The sequence below is a fragment of the Melospiza melodia genome, chromosome 2 (assembly GCF_035770615.1).
Source record: "Melospiza melodia melodia isolate bMelMel2 chromosome 2, bMelMel2.pri, whole genome shotgun sequence".
Classification (NCBI taxonomy): domain Eukaryota; kingdom Metazoa; phylum Chordata; class Aves; order Passeriformes; family Passerellidae; genus Melospiza; species Melospiza melodia.
The window spans coordinates 995,807-1,014,585 of NC_086195.1; the positions used below are offsets into that span (position 1 = coordinate 995,807).

Consider the following 18,779-nt stretch of genomic DNA (forward strand, 5'->3'; position numbering starts at 1 on the left):
GGCTCTGCCAGGAGCTCACCTGGCCCAGCACGGGGGACGGCGAGGAGCCGGTGACGGTGGCGGGGGTGAAGGCCGAGCGCTGCCGCAGCTGCCCCGCGCTGGGCACGGTCAGCGAGGGCTGAGCTGCCCACGCGTCCCAGTTATCACTCTCTGCCTTCTCGCTGCTGTTCGATGGCCAGCTGCAGAGAAAAAGAACACAAGGACGTGATTCCTACTGCTTTTAACAGTAGGAACAAAAAAATTCACACGGAACAAATATTTCAATGTCTACATGAATTGCTTTCCTGTAGGCACCCAGCACCTTAACTCCAGGTGCAAGTGAACACTGGTGAATCACAACTTCACCTTCAAAGGCAACTCCCAAACTGAGCTCCTTGTCCTTGCCACTGAAGGACAGGTTTTTATCTCAATTCTTTGCTGTGTCCCTACAAACAGAAGTTCAAGCAGTGCAGGCTGCATTGCACACAGCAGAAAGTGAAATAAAAATAATCAATTATTCTTTCCAAAACTGGTTTGAAATCTTCCCCTCTGCACATCGCTGACCTCTCACATCCTTTTCTTTGAGACACAGGATCATGGACTGCTTTGGGTTTGGACCTCACAGCCCACCCAGTGCCACCTCTGCTATGGCAGGGACACCTCCCACTGTCCCAGGCTGCTCCAGCCCCAGTGTCCAGCCTGGCCTTGGGCACTGCCAGGGATGCAGGGGCAGCCCCAGCTGCTCTGGGAATCCATAGAGATATCAGTTTATAAATATGGATTTCATGGTCAAAGGAGAAGGAATTGCAGTTGATAGAAATGCCCAGTGTATTAAGACACCCAGGGATGGGCACATGTGCCAATTCCATCACTTTTACTAATGCTGTGACCAGGAATTAAATCACCTTTCCATGTCATCTCTGCCATTAGCATATTGTACATAACAATATGTATATATGTGTATATATGTATGTATGTATATAACAATATGTATATATGTGTGTATATATGTATATAACAATATATTGTACATCACAATATATTTCTATGTATATATATATAACAATATGTATATAACAATATATTGTACATCACAATATATTTCTATGTATATATATATGTATATAACAATATATTGTACATCACAATACATTTATATGTATATATATATAACAATATGTATATAACAATATATTGTACATGACAATGAGCAGGTTGGGAACCTTCAATGAGGCTTGGTGGAAACCAATGTAGGAGAAAGGGATTCAGGAGGTGGCAGCATCTGAAGGGGCTCCAGGAGAGCTAGACAGGGATTGCTCATTAGGAAGAGCAGTGGCAGGGCAAGGGGGAATGGGTTCCTACTGAAATTTCAGTGGGAGATGAGGAGGGAATTGCTCCCTGGCAGGGTGGGCAGGCCCTGGCACAGGTGCCCAGAGCAGCTGGGGCTGTCCCTGCACCCCTGGCAGTGCCCAAGGCCAGGCTGGATATTGGGGACAGTGGGAGGTGTCCCTGCCATGGCAGGGGTGGCACTGGGTGGGTTGTGAGGTCCCTCCAAACCAAAGCATTTCTGGATTCTGTGATTCCAAGGGAAGTGAACCCTTGGGATTTCCCCCACACCCACACCCTCACATGGGGATGGTCTCATGCCCATGCTGTGCCAGGCAGGGGTGATGGGAGCAGCCCCCAGCCCCATAGGGCTGCAGCTTGCCCTGGCTCCCACAGAAAGCACCCTGGCCTCCCCAGAAGGTGATTTCAGTTTGCACCCTGGCTCTGTGTCCGTGCCAGTCCCCAAGGAGCCCGGGCACTGAGCCCCAGACCTACGTGGAGCTGAAGTCTGCCCAGTTGTTGGCTGCTGCAGGAGCCTCTGCAGGGGCAGGGGCTCCCAGGGACGTGGAGCTTTCCTGCACAGACACTTTGGGAGCAGCAGAGGATTCGGCCACAGGCTTGGCAGAGGCTGGAACTTCACTGTCTGGGATCTTCTCTGCATAGTTTGCAGGGAACCATCCAGTCTTCCCCTTCAGTTCTCCACCAAGCCACCCTGGCTCTCCCGTCTGGCTTTCATCCACCTGCAGACACAGGAAATCAGGGAGTTAACAAACACATCCTGCAAATGGGAATTGTACTGAAAACAACCCAGATCTCCTCTGCAGCAATGAACTTCTTGCAATGCAAGAGGGCTTGACAAGTTTTTTTTTTCTTTTCTTTCCATACTGAAATCACTGAATCATGGAATGGTTGGGATCAGGTCAAGACTGTCCTGCTCCACCCCTGCCATGGCAGGGACACCTCCCCCTGTCCCCAGTGTCCAGCCTGGCCTTGGGCACTGCCAGGGGTGCAGGGGCAGCCCCAGCTGCTCTGGGCACCCTGTGCCAGGGCCTGCCCACCCTGCCAGGCAGGAAATTGTTCCTAATATCTGACCTAAACTTGTAATTTTTCAGTCTGAAGCCATTCCCTGTGTGCTGTCCCTGCATCCCCTGGCAATTGTCTCTCTCCAGCTTTCCTGGGGCTCCTCCAGGCCCTGCAAGGCCACCCTGAGCTCAGCCCAAAGCTTCTCCTGTGCAGGTGAACAATGCCAGCTGTGCCAGCCTTTCCTGCCAGCAGAGCTGCTCCATCCTCTGCCCATCCTGGAGCCTCCTCTGGGCTCTGCAGCAGCTCCAGCTCCTCCCTGCGCTGGGCCCAGGGCTGGGGCAGCTCTGCAGCTGGGAAATCACCTGAGGACAGGGGCACAATCCCAATCCCAATCCCCTTCCTGACCCCCTGGCAGTTTAGCCCAGGGTAGGGATGGAGCCTTGGCTCCTCGGAGGAGCTGCTGCCAAATTCCTTTGCCTCGGGCCATTTGCTGACTCTGTGCCTCCCACTGGAATGGGATAAAGCACCAAGGAGCTCCATAATCCACACAGGGATCAGCCACCCCAGCTGGGGCTGAATAACCCACACAGGGATCATCACCCCAAATGAATAACCAACACAGGGATCAGTCACAGCTCAGCAGGAGCTGAATAACCCACAGAGGGATCAGTGACACCAGGCAGGGCTGAATAACCCACACAGGGGCCATCACCCCAAATGAATAACCCACACAGAGACCATCACCCCAAATCAATAACCCACACAGAGACCATCACCCCAAATCAATAACCCACACAGGGACCATCGCCCCAAATCAATAACCCACACAGGGACCATCACCCCAGCTGGGCTGAATAACCCACACAGGGACCATCACCCCAAATCAATAACCCACACAGGGACCATCGCCCCAAATGAATAACCCACACAGGGACCATCACCCCAAATCAATAACCCACACAGGGACCATCACCCCAGCTGAATAACCCACCCAGGGACCATCGCCCCAAATCAATAACCCACACAGGGACCATCGCCCCAAATGAATAACCCACACAGAGACCATCACCCCAGCTCAATAACCCACACAGGGGCCATCACCCCAGGCAGGGCAGGAGCTGCAATCATCCCCCAGAGGGAACAAACAGCACAGCAAAGGAAAATCTGGGTTGTGGCGATCTCTAAAAGAGCATCTTTGAGGTGAGCCACAGGTTTACAGAAACCTCGGGGATTCTTCAGGCATAAGGACAAAACCACCCCAGAGGTTTCAGAGCCATGCAGTTCATGCTCTCCAGGAGAGGATCTGAGGCTGCAGTAATTCTGAACTGCCTGTGAGGATACATGTCTCTGTTTATTCAGCCTAATTAAGCCCTCTATGCACACTCATAAAAAGGCACTTTGAAGGATAATTTAAACTTCATAAATCATATCAGCTCTGGTTTCTTCTCCATCTAAAATACAAATCACATCTGGTTTTGCAGCACTGTACTGAAATTTTAAATAAATTCCTTTGACTCTTTTTTAAGCTATTTTGTTTCAATTTCCTTTAATTTTTATACCTACCACCCAAAAGTCCCACAACAATTCCAGATTATTTTTCCAAAACAAAACCAGACTTTAAATGCACACCTGAATAATGAATTACAGTATGTGGGAGGTTGTTTTTATTTATTCAACTGTACTTTAGAGCCACAACTGACAACTCCTTAATTCTGTGGATCACAAAGAAGATTGAACCCAACTCCAACAACCAATAACTAAGAAAACTGATGACAAAGTGTCATTAGAATTCGTTGCAGATTTTTCAGGGAAGAATATCTGTTCCCACACAAAAGCTTGGTTGAGCTATAGCCAGGATTAAAATCAATTTACAGTGGAAGAAATTTAAAGTACATTGAAAGGATAAAGTAATTGAAAGGTTAAGAGAATTAAAAAGCCAGAGTAACTGTGGAATCCATGGCACCAAATCCAGGGATGCCAAAGGCTTTTCCCAGCAGCAGGGCAGAGCAGAGCCCTCTCCTGACTGGCAAAGCCTTTTCCTTCCTGCAGAAATCCTCCTCCTCCCTGGTGCCCTCAGCCAGGGCTCAGGGTTGGGGTTTATCCCCTTGGAAAGATCATTCCCAGACCCTGGGAAAGGCCCAGCTCCTGTGACAGAATGAGCTCTGCAACCCCATTCCAGCCCAGGAATTCCAGGCAGGATCAGATGTCAGCCCAGGAATTCCAGCCTAGGAATCTTAGCCTGGGAATCCCAGTTTGGGAATTACAACCTGGGAACTCCAACCTGGGAAATCCAATCCAAGAATTCCAGCACAGAAATCCCAACACAAGATCCCAGCCCAGGATTCCAACCCAGGAATCTCAGCCCAGGAATTCCAACCCAAGAATCCAAACCCAAGAATTCAAACCCAGGAATTCCCAACTCAGGAATCCCAGCCCAGGATCCCAGCCCAGGAATCCCAACCCAGGAATTTCAGCCCAGGAATTTCAGCCCAGGATCCCAACCCAGGAATTCCAGCCCAGGATCCCAACCCAGGAATTCCAGCCCAGAAATTTCAGCCCAGGAACTCCAGCACTGGAATCCCAGCCCAGGAATTCTAGCCCAGGAATTCCAATCTAGGAATTCCAGCCCAGGAATTCCAGCCCAGGAGTTCCAGCCCAGGATTCCAAACCAGGAATCCCAGCCCAGGAGTTCCAGCCCAGGAATCCCAAATCAGGAATTCCAACTCAGGAATTCCAGCCCAGGAATCCCAGCCCAGGATTCCAAGCCAGGAATCCCAACCCAGGAATTCCAGACCAGGAATTCCAGACCAGGAATTCCAATCCAGGGTCAGATCTCAGCCCAAGATCAGATCCCAGCCCAGCCCTGGGCTCCAGCCCTGGGCTCTGGTGGCTCCTCCTGCCTGCTCCAAAATGCATCAGGATTTGAGTTCCAGGGTGGGAGATCTCCATTTGTGTGAGGACAGCTATCCAAGGAGCAGGGATGTGGTGGCACAGGGAGCTCCCAGCTGGAGTGCAGCTGCACTGATGCCTCCAGGCAGCCTCACCTCAACCCTGAGCCTGCAAATTGCTGCTTTCCAAGGAAAGGCACCTTTGGAAGGCAAAGGCAACAGAGAGGGGTGACCCTGCTGGGGCTGAAGGGGTTAAAATTGAGTCCACAAGCAACAGACAACAAGACTGAGATGGTCTCAAAGTCTCTATTTAAAGTGTGTGTAGTGCTCCTTAGATTCACAGATTCTGGAGGAAAATCTTATTTCCCTGCAAATCACTCTTTAAAAATTTTTTCAGTGATCTTTAGAATTGTGTATTTTGGGAAAAATGTTATTTCCCTGCAAATCTCTCCTTTAAAATTATTTCAGTACTCTTTAGAATTTTGTATTTTGGGAAAATGTTATTTCCCTGCAAATCTCTTTTCAAAAATTATTTCAGTGCTCCTTAGAATCACGCATTTGAGGGGAAATGTTATTTTCCCTGCAAGAACATGGATAAATATGTGCAGAACTGCCTAGAACCACGTTTTGAGGAAAAATGTTATTTTCTCTGCAATTCTCTACTTAAAAAATGTGCAAAATGCTTCTTAAAATCACAGCTTTTGGGAAAATTATTATTTTCCCAGCAAGTCTGCCTCACAGTGATCACTCTTGCCCAGAGAATGACCTGTAAATCCAGGCCACCCCCTATTTCCCAGGAAAACAAGGCATCCTGGCATTTCCCAGCAGCCCCCAGAGTCTCCTCTCCAGCACCATTTCCTGCAGCTTTCCAACCTGTTGTTTCCTCAGCAGAGTCCTCAGCAGTGACACCAAGCCAGGATTCACTTTGGATTTTCCAGGAACCCTTTCCAAGGCCACAAACACCCAATAAGTAAAAAGCCAAACCAACCCCAAAAGGTTCCATTTACCAGAACAGCTTTTTTTTTTTTAAATAATGATAATTACAATTTAGAGGACTCTACAAAGTGGGTTTTTCCAAAATCCACCGTTACTAAAATGTAAAAGCTCTTAAAATCAATTTTGTTGGGTAGAACACAGTTGGGAATACACTTTCCCCAGTGAACAATATTTAAGAATTCCCCCAGGAATTTTCATTCTGCATGTTAAGAACATACTAATGATTAATTAGCATTAATGTCCACTCAATCCCTGCAGCCATTAACCAGGGAATTAAAAATTAGAGAGACAGAAGCAAACCTTGCTTCAGAGTTTGACACAACCCAGTGACCACATCCCTGAAAAAACTGAAATTATTCTCTACCAACACACCTGCAACCAGATTTTTGGGGTTTGCAGTTTTCTTTCCTGCCATATAAAATTGAAGGCAGCCCTGGCAGAAGCTGATATTTCCCAAGGAATTCTCAATTCCTGCTTACCATGACAATGTCTCCAGGCTGGATGGTGATCTCGTCGTGGCTTCTGGATTCAAAAGGATACAGAGCTCTATAATACACTATTTTTACATCCTCCTGAGCAGAAATGGTTAGAGGAGCTTTCTCTGAGCAAAGGAAACACACAGATACAGAGAGAAGAAATCAAACCACCTGATTTTTAAACACTTGGAAAATGGGGTGGAAATGGAGACAAGAGTCACCAAACCTGCAGGGTCTGCAGAACAACCTTATCCCCTCTTTACACAAGGGAAACATAAAAATTGATTATTTAAATACAGTTTTTTATTATTTTCTCCTCTAAAAACCAGGGAAAATCATAAAAACACAGAATGGCCTGGGTTGGGAGGGACCTTGCAGCCCACCCAGTGCCACCCCTGCCATGGCAGGGACACCCTCCCACTGTGCCAGGCTGCTCCCAGCCCCAGTGCCCAGCCTGGCCTTGGGCACTGCCAGGAACTGGGAGTCCACAGCTGCTCTGGGCAGAATTTAGTTATAAAAGTGATGCAATCCTTTGGACAAATATTTAAACCACTTTTACATTCCCAAACAGTTCTTGTGTGTATCCAAGCCACCTAAGAGGGAAGCAGGATTCCCACTACAGGCAAAAACCAGGATACAATGCAGGGAAAAAGCTCTCAGCTCAAAGTGAACGTGTGGAGAACAGAAAAGGGGAATTAAACCTTAGATTTCAGGTCATTGGCCTAATAAACAAAGGAAGGCAGGAAAGGAAAAGGGTGAGTAAACACCATACTATTCCTATTCTGAAAAACATACTGTTCCTACTGTGAAAAAGCATGTATCCCACACCAAAATAAAAACTGCAGAAATAGTTTTGACATTTGCATCCAGCCCCATGCAGCTGAGATCCCCTTCCTTTGCCCTGCAGTCTCAGAGCTGTGCTGCCCCCTCGGCTCAACACCGGCCTCTGGAGAAGAGCAGTGATGCCTCTTTTTGGAGCCTGGAGCTCAACCCATGCATTATTTACTTTAACAAGACTCCCAGTCCAGCCCTGAACTCCACCTTGCTCTATGTGAAATGGGAAGAGAGAAGAGAACTGAAGCTGTCCCAGACACTCCCTGCTGCTGGAGCCTACCTGCGTTGGACCACGGGGCCTGGCCGGGCTTGCTGGGCTCCTGGTGGGGCTGGAAGAGTTTGCCCAGTTTCTCCTGCATCTCCTGCTTCCCCTTATCCTCACTGTCCTTCTTCTTGGGTACCTCTTCCCTTTTTTGCTTGTCATCTTCCTGGGTTTTTTTTTGCCACTGTGGCTCCTCCTCCGGCTGTCCCCGCGGTTTGTCTCGGTCCTGGATCCGCCTGGGGGACAGAGGGGACAACAGAGCCACTGACATCAAAGCCACCACAGCTTCTGGGTCATCTACAGAGCCACTGACACCAAAGCCACCAAAGCTTCTGGGTCATCTACAGAGCCACTGACACCAAAGCCACCACAGCTTCTGGGTCATCTACAGAGCCACTGACACCAAAGCCACCAAAGCTTCTGGGTCATCTACAGAGCCACTGACACCAAAGCCACCAACGCTGTCATCTACAGAGCCACTGACACCAAAGCCACCAACGCTGTCATCTACAGAGCCACTGACACCAAAGCCACCACAGCTTCTGGATCATCTACAGAGCCACTGACACCAAAGCCACCACAGCTTCTGGATCATCTACAGAGCCACTGACACCAAAGCCACCACAGCTTCTGGGTCATCTCCAGTACCAAGTGCCCTCTGTAGGGCTTTTCTGTGCCCTAACTTCATTTTGGTGACTTATCAATCACTCCCCAGCATCTCCTCACACTGGGAATGATTCCCAGAAATCACAGACTCAGGGAATGGGTTGGGTTGGAAGGGACCTTGAGGATCCAACCCAAGGTGAGACTCCAAACAGGCAAATCAGAGAGAGAAAAGCAGGAATCAGACACCTGGCCATCCTCATCCTCATGTTGAGGGCAAGGAGGAGAAGTATCTGCAAGTTTTGCACAGCACTGCAGAGAATTATTGGGAATATTTCCCATTCCCAAATGCCAGAGTTAACAAGTCCTTCCCCTCCACCAGAGGACATAACACCAAGAAATGAATCAATATTCTCTGCTGGAAACAATTTCCCCCAGAAAAGACAGCTGTGAAGATGTGAAGGATGCCCAGTGTGCTCCAGTCTGTTCCGTGGCTATTCCAGCCCTGGAATCCCTTCAGAATCAGAGCCCAAAGCCTGGGAAGCAGCTGCTCCTCACACCCTGGGTGTGCTGTAAGAACAGACCCTGTCCAAGGACAATTCCTGATCAAAAACAGTGGGAGGAAAAACCTAATTCATGGAATCCCTAAACCCCTGGGGCTGGCACAGCCCTGCCAGCCCATGCAGTGCCAGCTGTGCCCCATGGGCACCTTGTGCCCAGCCCAGAGCACTCAGTGCCACCTCCAGGGCACACCTGCAGGGATGGGCACTGCAAAGCTCCCTGGGCAGCCCCTGCCAAGGCCTGAGCTCCCTTTCCATGGGCAAATTGCTGCTGCTGTCCAACCAATCCCCTTCCCAACATTAGAGGGTGGCACTAGAGGACACAAACCTCATCTGCATCCCTGGAAGGTTTGGGCAGACAGGAATCAGGAATGTTTTCCAGGAATTCCAGGGGAGGTGTAACATTTAGGGCTCCACTAAAGCAGTTTGTTACCTCTGAGCTTCTTTTTGCTTTTCCAGCTCCACTATCTTCCTTTCCTGCTCCTTCTGTTTCAACTTCTCAGCTTCCAAGCTCTTCTGCTTCTGGAGCTGCTGTTTGTTATGGATTTCTCTCAGCTCCTGGATGAAAAAAAAGACAAACAGGTGTACAAATCCACTCTGTGAATCAGAACTGATGGCCCCAAAGAGTTCCCTGTGAGGGGACAACACCTGGCAGTGGCTGGGGACCTCTCACAGTCACACTCCTGCAAATGCAGGTATTTCAGGTTCATTGCCAGGGTCTATAAACCACCTACTGACTTCCTATTTTTATCCATTAAAGGGTTAGGAAACCAGAAATCCTTTAAATGGGACTCTAAAAAATGGACAAAGCTTAATCTGAACAGTCACTTCTGTTTTGTTTTGTTTGTTGGTTTATGGAATCCATTTATTGAATTCCATACACAAATCTGCCCTCTGAGCTCTCACAACAGCAACTCTTAATCAGTTTCATTTGCCAATTTGCTGATTTACTAAAGAACCTTCAGGGCTGGTTTATACACAGCAGACTGAAATCCTTAAGGAATGTCTTTGGGATGAGTCATGGTACAGAAATTATTCACTCATATACGTCAGCTTTTCTTCAATTGTCTGAAAAAACTAGAATACAAATAATATTAATAATATTACCATAATATTTTCCTCAAGATTTGTTCTCTGCATTAACACCTATTAACACAAATCCAACCTTTATCCAACCTTTATACTTCCAACCCAGACCACTCCATGCATTTCTTTGCATGACCTGCAATTTTGCATCTGAACTCCTCAGCATTTAGAAAAAGGGAAAATTTACCTATGACCACTGAGGATTTTCACTGAAAATAGTTCACTTCAAAAATTGCTATCTGATCATGAAACTATGGTCCAGGTGAGACTGAAACAGTTAATCCTGGAAGTATTTGGATGTTTTTTCAGGAATTCACAATCTACAAACCACAGGAAGTTTTCATTCCTCATGCACTGACCCAAATGAGAAAACTGCATAAGAAACAAAAAAAGAAATGGCAGTGATTCAAACCCACTGGGTAGAGGGGTGAAAGCTTCAAAAGGGAAGCTGATCTTGTGGCCCAGGTCTCAGCTTTATTTCATTAATGCTCCTCTATTCTAATTCAGTGAAAACTGAGCTCAGCATCATTAAAGAGAGAACCAGTTCCCAGTGAAGCTGGAGTTAAAGAGACATTTTAAGAATTATTTAAGTTTCACACAGACATTTTTACACACTATTCCCTCCCAGCCAAGCTGATGTGCTGGGTCAGTGTTCTGTGAGAGGACTTTTCTGTGCCAGGACTGTGTTAAGAAAACCAAGCTAGTTCATAGTGCTGGCACTGGATGGAGCATTTTTGGAGATAAAAAATCCCATACACATCCCTTTTGGGTCAGCCAGAGGAAACAAAGATCTGCTGGGCAAGGTTGCTTTGCCAGTGGGAGGATGGGGGAAGAAGAGCCAGCATCTGCCACAACTGAACAAAATTCTGCTCACACCTCAACAGCCAGGACACAGGATGAGCACATTCTGCCCTCACCCTGCACAGACCCAGCTCCCAGCTGGGCATTCCCCTCCTGTGCTGCAATTCCAAGGGCACCCTATTGCAGACATCTTTTATGAAAAACCCTTTCCTTGGGATTTTTCCTCCTGAGAAGCTGGGAGGCCTCAGGAACAAAATGCAAACAATGGTTATCTGCTGCTGTGGAATGCAACAGGTGCATCTGGGATTGGTCTCATGTGCTTGTTTCTAATTAATGGCCAATCACAGCCAGCTGGCGTGGAAAAAGAGTCCAAGACAGAGCCTTTGTTATCATTCCTTCTTTTTCTATTCTTAGCTTAGCTAGCCTTCTGATGAAATCCTTTCTTCTATTCTTTTAGTATAGTTTTAATATAATATCTATCATAAAATAATAAATTAGCCTTCTGAACCATGGAGTCAGGATTCTCATCTCTGCCCTCGTCCTGACACCCCTGTGAACACCACCAGAGCACCCCAAGGCTTTGCTCATTCCTGGACCAGGAGTGCCTTACCTTAAAAGCAGAGCAATTGTTCCCCTGGCACTAAAATCCAAACAGAGCAAAAGGAGGGTCTGAGGTGTTACAACAGCCACATTGATATTATTGAATAGGAATTGCAGCATTTCAATATTCACTATACACAGCCAGGTCATTTGCTACAAAACCTTCACGGAAGAAGTGGAGTTGTTTTGGCCCAGTTTGTGCCTTTTGACAGAAAGAAAAAAGGACCTGGGATGTTCAGGGATTACAATCCAAGGTTTCCATCAGATCTTCTCCCCCTGAGACAAGCAGAGCATTTGCTCCCAGAGGAAAGGGCCCTGCAGCTCTGTGCTCCCTGAAGCTTTCCCAGAGTAACCCCTTCCTGCCCATTCCCAAAGCCTCTGCTTTGGCCTTGGCAGCCAATTCCTCCCTTCACCCATTCCTGGGGGGCGTTGGGCAAAGGAAGGGAGCTGCCACCCCTCTACTGGAATCACAGACTACAGTCATGTATAGGGATACTTCCCATCCAACCCAAAGTGTTTGCTTTGTAAAAATTCTGTACATCATGACCAAAACAGGCAATTTACTTAAACTCCTGAAGTTCCAGATAAGCAAAAGACAAAAATAACTCACTACAACTGTGCCCAAGTTGCAATTCGAGGCACACCCCTCAGGCAGGCATAAGGATTAGATAAAAATAGATAAAAATCTAATGCCAAACTCTTGTGTCTGGTTTTGGATCGGTGCTGGCACCCCTCAGCAAACACTGCCTCAGTGAAACACTGCACACTCATCTGCTTAGGGAAAGTGAAGCACATAACTGGAGGAGGCTCAGAGAGAGCTGGGTGCTGCCTGAGCAGGCCATGGAGACCTTGGGCAAGGAGTGTAAGTGCTGGATGCAGCCCAGGAGGAGAGCCAGGCACTGCAGCATTGCCTCTTCCACTGCCACTGACTGGAAGAAAGAAATGCTCAGATGTAAAGAGGGCTGGGAGCAGGAGTGCCTGCTGACACTGACAAACAGCACTGACAGCCACAGGACACACGGACACACTGGGACAGCTCAGCCCACTGGGGGCCTCTGGGAAAGGATGTCACAAACATGAACTCAGCCCTTGGGTGCTTCTGGGCAGCAGCAGCAGCAGGAAATTCTGGATTCTTCCATGGTATAGGAAATGGGCATCAGGTCCTTGGAGCTGGGAGGGTCAGTTCAGATCCAGGGATGTTGGGGAGGAATTCTGCACCCTGAGGGTGGGCAGGCCCTGGCACAGGGTGCCCAGAGCAGCTGGGGCTGCCCCTGCATCCCTGGCAGTGCCCAAGGCCAGGCTGGGCACTGGGGACAGTGGGAGGTGTCCCTGCCATTGCAGGGGTGGCACTGGGTGGGATTTAAGGTCCCTCCAACCCAGACCATTCCATGATCACAAAAGAAACAAGTGACCAGCTCCATTTCATTGATACCTGCATCAATAGCAATTATTGCATCTCCAGGCTGAGATCTTTAAAGAGCACAGAAGTTTCACTCCCTCAACCCTAAGACACAAAGAAGTGGCCAAACTTTCAACCTTGTAACAAACTCAGTCACTTTATAGCCAAATCCAGCTCAATCCACCAGAGGTTATCTTGTATCATTAACAGCCCCAAATCCCCTTTGAAAGGATACCTGAGCAGCCAAACAAGCTCCAGCAATCTGAAACCAAGTGGCTCTACCTCAAGATACCCAATACTACAATTCAAATGACCTGATTTGAAATATTAATAACATTTAGCAAGCCTGAAAGCTGTTGGTGGAAATGCACCAAATACAATGAATATTTCCCACTCCAAAGGAGTCATCAGAGGGAACTGAAATCAGTTGTTTTGCAGAGATGACAAAAAGATTCAGCAGAAAAAAAAAAATCCTATTTATCTCCCTAATCATTCCTATGGTATTAAGACACACAGCAAAGATGATGTAGTTTAACACTTGTATGAAGTATCCACTTATTACAGAACACAAAAACATGGAGACAAATCCAGAGTATCCTGTAAACTGCTGTGGTTTGGAAAAGATGCCTGGTAAACTAAATTACTTTGATTAAATCCAGAGTTGGTGATTTATTTGTTTGATAAAAATGTGTTTTAAAAAGAAAGAGTTCTATCTTTCCCATCTTGACCTATTATCCCTTAATTTACAAACCTTTATCATATTTAGAGTTCAGATGTGGTGGGATTGTTGAGACACAATTTGAAAAATGTCCCATTTCAGTGTGAGCGTTATCCAGCCTGGATAAAGGATAATCACACAGATGGCACCACAGGACACACCAGGAACTGAGAACTCAACAACTTCTTCTGCTATTTAGGGAAATTATGAATTTAGTATTATTTACAAGCCAATTTCTACCTATTGTCAATGTCAGTCATTTTTCCAGTGGTGGTTCCTAAAACTGTTGCAGATTTTTGATTTTTTCAGGTAATTGTATGTGAGAATTATGGGAGGTGATAACAACCTGGTTTGGAGTGATGTGATCACTGATATGAGATATCATGTGATGTATATAAAATATGTATTATGGGAGTTCATAAGGACCTGATTTGGAGTGATGTGATCACCTAAGTGTGTTCTCTGTGGGTGGAGGACTCCCACTTAACACAAATCCCACTAAATCCAGGATTCCAGGAACGCACTCACTAGCCTTGGGGACAAAATTGCCCAGAGGGTGCTGGCACTGCCCAGGCTGCCCAGGGAATGGGCACGGCCCCGAGGCTGCCACAGCTCCAGGGATGCCCAGGCTGGGCTTGGAGGGCTCTGGGCAGGGCAGGGCTGGCACTGGGGGGTCCCTGGGGGTCCCTGCAGCTCAGGACATTCCATGGTTCCATGAAGAACAACAGCCATGGAATCACTGCTGCACGCAGCAGCTTCTGAGTGGTTTCTCTATCTCTTCCATGCTGAGCCCACAAAAATCCATGTGCCTTTTTAGGGTTTTAAATTCAGTTATAAAATCCTCCAGAACCCCCAAAATATGCCTTGTACATCTTGAGAAACTACAAAAGGGAGAAGTCTCTGAATTCAGCTCCCACTGCTCGGTTCCATAGTACAGCTGGGGCTGCAGCGTGTCCAGGGCAGGGAATGGAGCTGGGAGGGGCTGCAGAATCCCTGAGGGGCTGGAAGGGGCTGCAGAATCCCTGAGGGAGCTGGAAGGGGCTGCAGAATCCCTGAGGGAGCTGGAAGGGGCTGCAGAATCCCTGAGGAGCTGGAAGGGGCTGCAGAATCCCTGAGGGAGCTGGAAGGGGCTGCAGAATCCCTGAGGAGCTGGAAGGGGCTGCAGAATCCCTGAGGAGCTGGAAGGGGCTGCAGAATCCCTGAGGAGCTGGAAGGGGCTGCAGAATCCCTGAGGAGCTGGAAGGGGCTGCAGAATCCCTGAGGAGCTGGAAGGGGCTGCAGAATCCCTGAGGAGCTGGAAGGGGCTGCAGAATCCCTGAGGAGCTGGAAGGGGCTGCAGAATCCCTGAGGGAGCTGGAAGGGGCTGCAGAATCCCTGAGGAGCTGGAAGGGGCTGCAGAATCCCTGAGGGAGCTGGAAGGGGCTGCAGAATCCCTGAGGAGCTGGAAGGGGCTGCAGAATCCCTGAGGGGCTGGAAGGGGCTGAGGCTGGAGCAAAGGAGGCTCAGGGGCCCTCGTGGCTCTGCACAAGTCCCTGCCAGGAGGGCACAGCCGGGGGGGTCGGGCTCTGCTGCCAGGGAACAGGGACAGGAGCAGAGGGAGCGGCCTCAGGCTGGGCCAGGGCAGGCTCAGCTGGGACAGCAGCAGCAATTTGCCCATGGAAAGGGAGCTCAGGCCTTGGCAGGGGCTGCCCAGGGAGCTTTGCAGTGCCCATCCCTGCAGGTGTGCCCTGGAGGTGTCTGGATGTGGCCCTTGGGGACAGGGTTTGGGGTGGCACTGGGTGATCCTGAGGGTCCCTTCCCACCCTGGCAATTCTGGGATTCTGTGACTGCCCCTCCAAACTCAGCAAGGCAGAAATGCCCACAGGCAGCTCCTCCTGATCGGCCCCTCCTGGCAGGTGGGTCCCACAATCTGCCCTTCCCAAAGAAGTGTCTCCACAACTCCTCATCAATTGATTGAAACCACTTTTCCTGTTAAATTCAAAATCATTTACCTTTGGTCAAGGCATTCCCGGATTCCTGGCACATGCTGATAAATCTGTGCTTACTGGGCAACTTCCATTTTTAATTACCATCAGCTTGTTATCTGTGCAGTGCAATCCTTCAATAATTTTGAATTTTGGGTGATTGGTTTGTAGGTCTGGGTTGTTGTTTTTTGGGGTTTTTTTGCTGCTGTCAAATACCAAGACTGTTCACCTATTTCCCATTTATGTTTAGGTAATTTAAGATCAAACCACATACAGGCACTAATTTTAGAATTAATATCCTTTGGTTCAATTTATCACTTTTAAAGGGCTCCATTAAAAAAAAATAATACCCAAGAAGTACAACATGCTAAGATGTATCTAAAAACTACACATGAAGGAAAACTAAGTGAGGTTTAAACCTCAAGGATTAATTAAGCAAGGATTAGACCATTCTATTTCCTTTTAAATATAAATTGTGCTCATTTTGTTTGTCCTGTGTCTGACTCTGCATCCTCCCTGTCTCAGACTGGGAGAGTCATCTTCAAATGAGCCTTAAAACAGGGCATCACTTTTAATTTTTCCTATAATTATTAATAACTCCAATTGAAACAAGCTATTTGTTGCTTAAATTCAACCCCACCTTCCATCCTAAATTGGTTGATTTAATCCCAGTTGATCAACTTTGATAACAACTCCATTAATGTCTCTGTCACAGTGATTTTCCTGCTGAATATTTGTAATACAATTTGTGACATCTTGCAGGAACTGGAGCATTTTTGGTCAGCTTCCAGGAGAACCCACCAGTGGAATTAGCAGATAAAGTACTGGAACAGTGGAATATTTTATGAAAAAATGAATGCTATTAAAAGTTTGGAACTCCAGACTGATTTCCAACTTTTCTCTGTAGAACTCTGACATTGCCAGTGCAGAAATACACAAAAAAATCACAGTTTTAACAAAGACTGAGCAGTAAAGCATGAAACCACAAACCACAGGCAGCTACACTGAAGGACAAGCAGGAGCACACAGACAGCAGATAACAATTCTGGGTGGCAGCAGAAAATCAAGTCTCTTTTATTCAAGATTTCAATTTGAACTCCTGATTCCAGCAGATGCTGACCTTGTCCTGCCCTTCCTGGATGAAAAGCACAGAAATTGGTAATTTCATTTTGGCAATCACACACTGGGAATCAGGGCTCAAATCTCCTCCTGAAGAGACTCTGCAGATTAAATTGAGTCAAACCCTGAGTCTGAAAGCTGAGCAGCATTTTCTTAAATAAAATAAAAATTAAATCAAATCCTCAACAGACAGATTGAGAATGCTCCCCAAACTGACATTCTTAATAATTTCTGTTCATTTTTTTTCCCCACAGTCAGGTTAGAAAAGAATTAACTGAACATTCAGAAAGGCTTCAGGAGGCCTGGGTTACCTTCAGCTGATTATTGAAAATATCAATTTCCTGCAGTTTGGATCTGGTTTCCTTCTCCACCTCATCCAGCTGCTCGCGGAGCTGCTGCCGTGCCAGTTCCTTGGCCTCCAAGGCTCTTTTGATGGTGAGCAGGGAATCCCCTGGTTTGGAACACAAGCTCAAGTCAGCATTTTGTATTTCCTTCTCTTTAGGTCACAGCAAGCGACATTTTCCCCTCTGCACCTTGCAACACACAGAGAGCCATTCCAGGGGACACCCCAGTGAGGGAATGTGCCCTGGCCCAGCTCAGGCATGCCCCAAATGTACTCACTGTGCAAACTGTTCTGCTGGACCTGCTTGAGCTGGTCATTGAGCAGCTGCTTCTCTGGAATCAGCCTGCCCAGCATCTGCTGGGACTCCTGCAGCACAGACAGGGCCAGGGAAAACAAAACAGGACCAGAAACAAAGGTGAGAGAGGGAAACTGCAGCCACCACACCTCCCATGCTCATTTCTGCTTGTTCCCCCACTGAGTGATGTGCCATTGCTGGTTTCCCTCCTGTGTGCTATGATCTTACCCAAGCACTGTCTGTGTGACACCCCCACAGATCCCAGACATCCTCTGCCAGCCATGGAATTGATCTGAATCTCACTGAATATTGAACCTGGCCTGGAATTACCCAAAACTGAGGGCAGGGAGACAAGGCTAAAACTGAGGAAATGTTCAAACAGGCACTTACAAAATGTTTAATTCTGATTTTAATAAATGAAACACAGAATCCCCAAATCCCTGGTGCTGGCACAGCCCTGCCAGCCCATGCAGTGCCAGCTGTGCCCACCTTGTGCCCAGCCCAGAGCACTCAGTGCCACCTCCAGGGCACACCTGCAGGGATGGGCACTGCAGAGCTCCCTGGGCAGCCCCTGCCAAGGCCTGAGCTCCCTTTCCATGGGCAAATTGCTGCTGCTGTCCCAGCTGAGCCTGCCCTGGCTGTCCCCTCCACTAACAGTTAATTAATAATATTAACAACAGAGTTAATGATTAGTAACTTAGGTCAGGAATAGAAAAACAAACATTTACAGGAAGAGAAAATAAAAACTTGCCTTTTAGAGGAAAATATTCTGGCCAAAAGCCATGAAACACAAACCCTGTGGGATGACAGTCCCTGAGTCCTTGACCTCTCCTCACTGAGCTCTTGGCAGAGGGTTCTGATCCCAAACTCAGCACGTGGTGGGAAGGTTGTGAAGTGCTGTGTTACAGGGTCCCTGCAGATGTGTGTGACACAGCCCTGTGTGCTACAGGAGACCGTGCAAAAAATCCTCTCCCTCTGGAGGATGTCTCAGACATATTTTATGAAAAATCCTTCATTAGGATTTTTTCTCCTGAGAAGCTGAGAGGCCTCAGAGGAAAAGAAAAACAATATTATCTGCTGCTGTGGAATGGAACTGGTGCATCTGGGATTGGTCTCATGTGCTTGTTTTTAATTAATAGCCAATCACAGTCAGCTGGCTTGGACTGTCTGGTCAGTCACAGGATTTTATTGTCATTTTTTTCCATTCCTTTCCTTTTCTAACCTTCTGATGGAATCCTTTCTTCTATTATTAGTATAGTTTTAATATATCATTTTCTTTTAATATAATATATATCATAAAATAATAAATCAGCCTTCTGAAACATGGAGTCAATTCTCATCTCTTTCCTCATCCTGGGACCCCTGTGAACACCACCACAGGAGGATCCTGTAAATGTATTTCCTGTAGAACCCTGGCCCTTTCCAGAGCATGAAGTGTCACCTCACACACTTTTCTGAAGCCTGGACCTTCCAGTTCAAGCTGTCAAAACACCTTCAGCAGCACGAG

The 18,779-nt window shown here is 47.5% G+C and overlaps 1 protein-coding gene across 4 annotated transcripts in view; it reads right to left on the reverse strand.

Annotated features, from left to right (window-relative positions):
• Positions 1-18,779, reverse strand: part of ITSN1 (intersectin 1) — a 113,875-nt gene that overhangs the window by 40,427 nt on the left and 54,669 nt on the right. For all 4 annotated transcript variants that reach the window (XM_063180262.1, XM_063180248.1, XM_063180255.1 and 1 more), the window contains 7 exons: positions 17,256-17,343; positions 16,946-17,085; positions 9,381-9,505; positions 7,803-8,020; positions 6,692-6,813; positions 1,801-2,045; positions 20-179 (listed from right to left, as the gene is read on the reverse strand). In XM_063180262.1, coding sequence (XP_063036332.1) covers positions 20-179; positions 1,801-2,045; positions 6,692-6,813; positions 7,803-8,020; positions 9,381-9,505; positions 16,946-17,085; positions 17,256-17,343 — 1,098 coding nt within the window. The remainder of the gene's footprint in view (positions 1-19; positions 180-1,800; positions 2,046-6,691; positions 6,814-7,802; positions 8,021-9,380; positions 9,506-16,945; positions 17,086-17,255; positions 17,344-18,779) is intronic.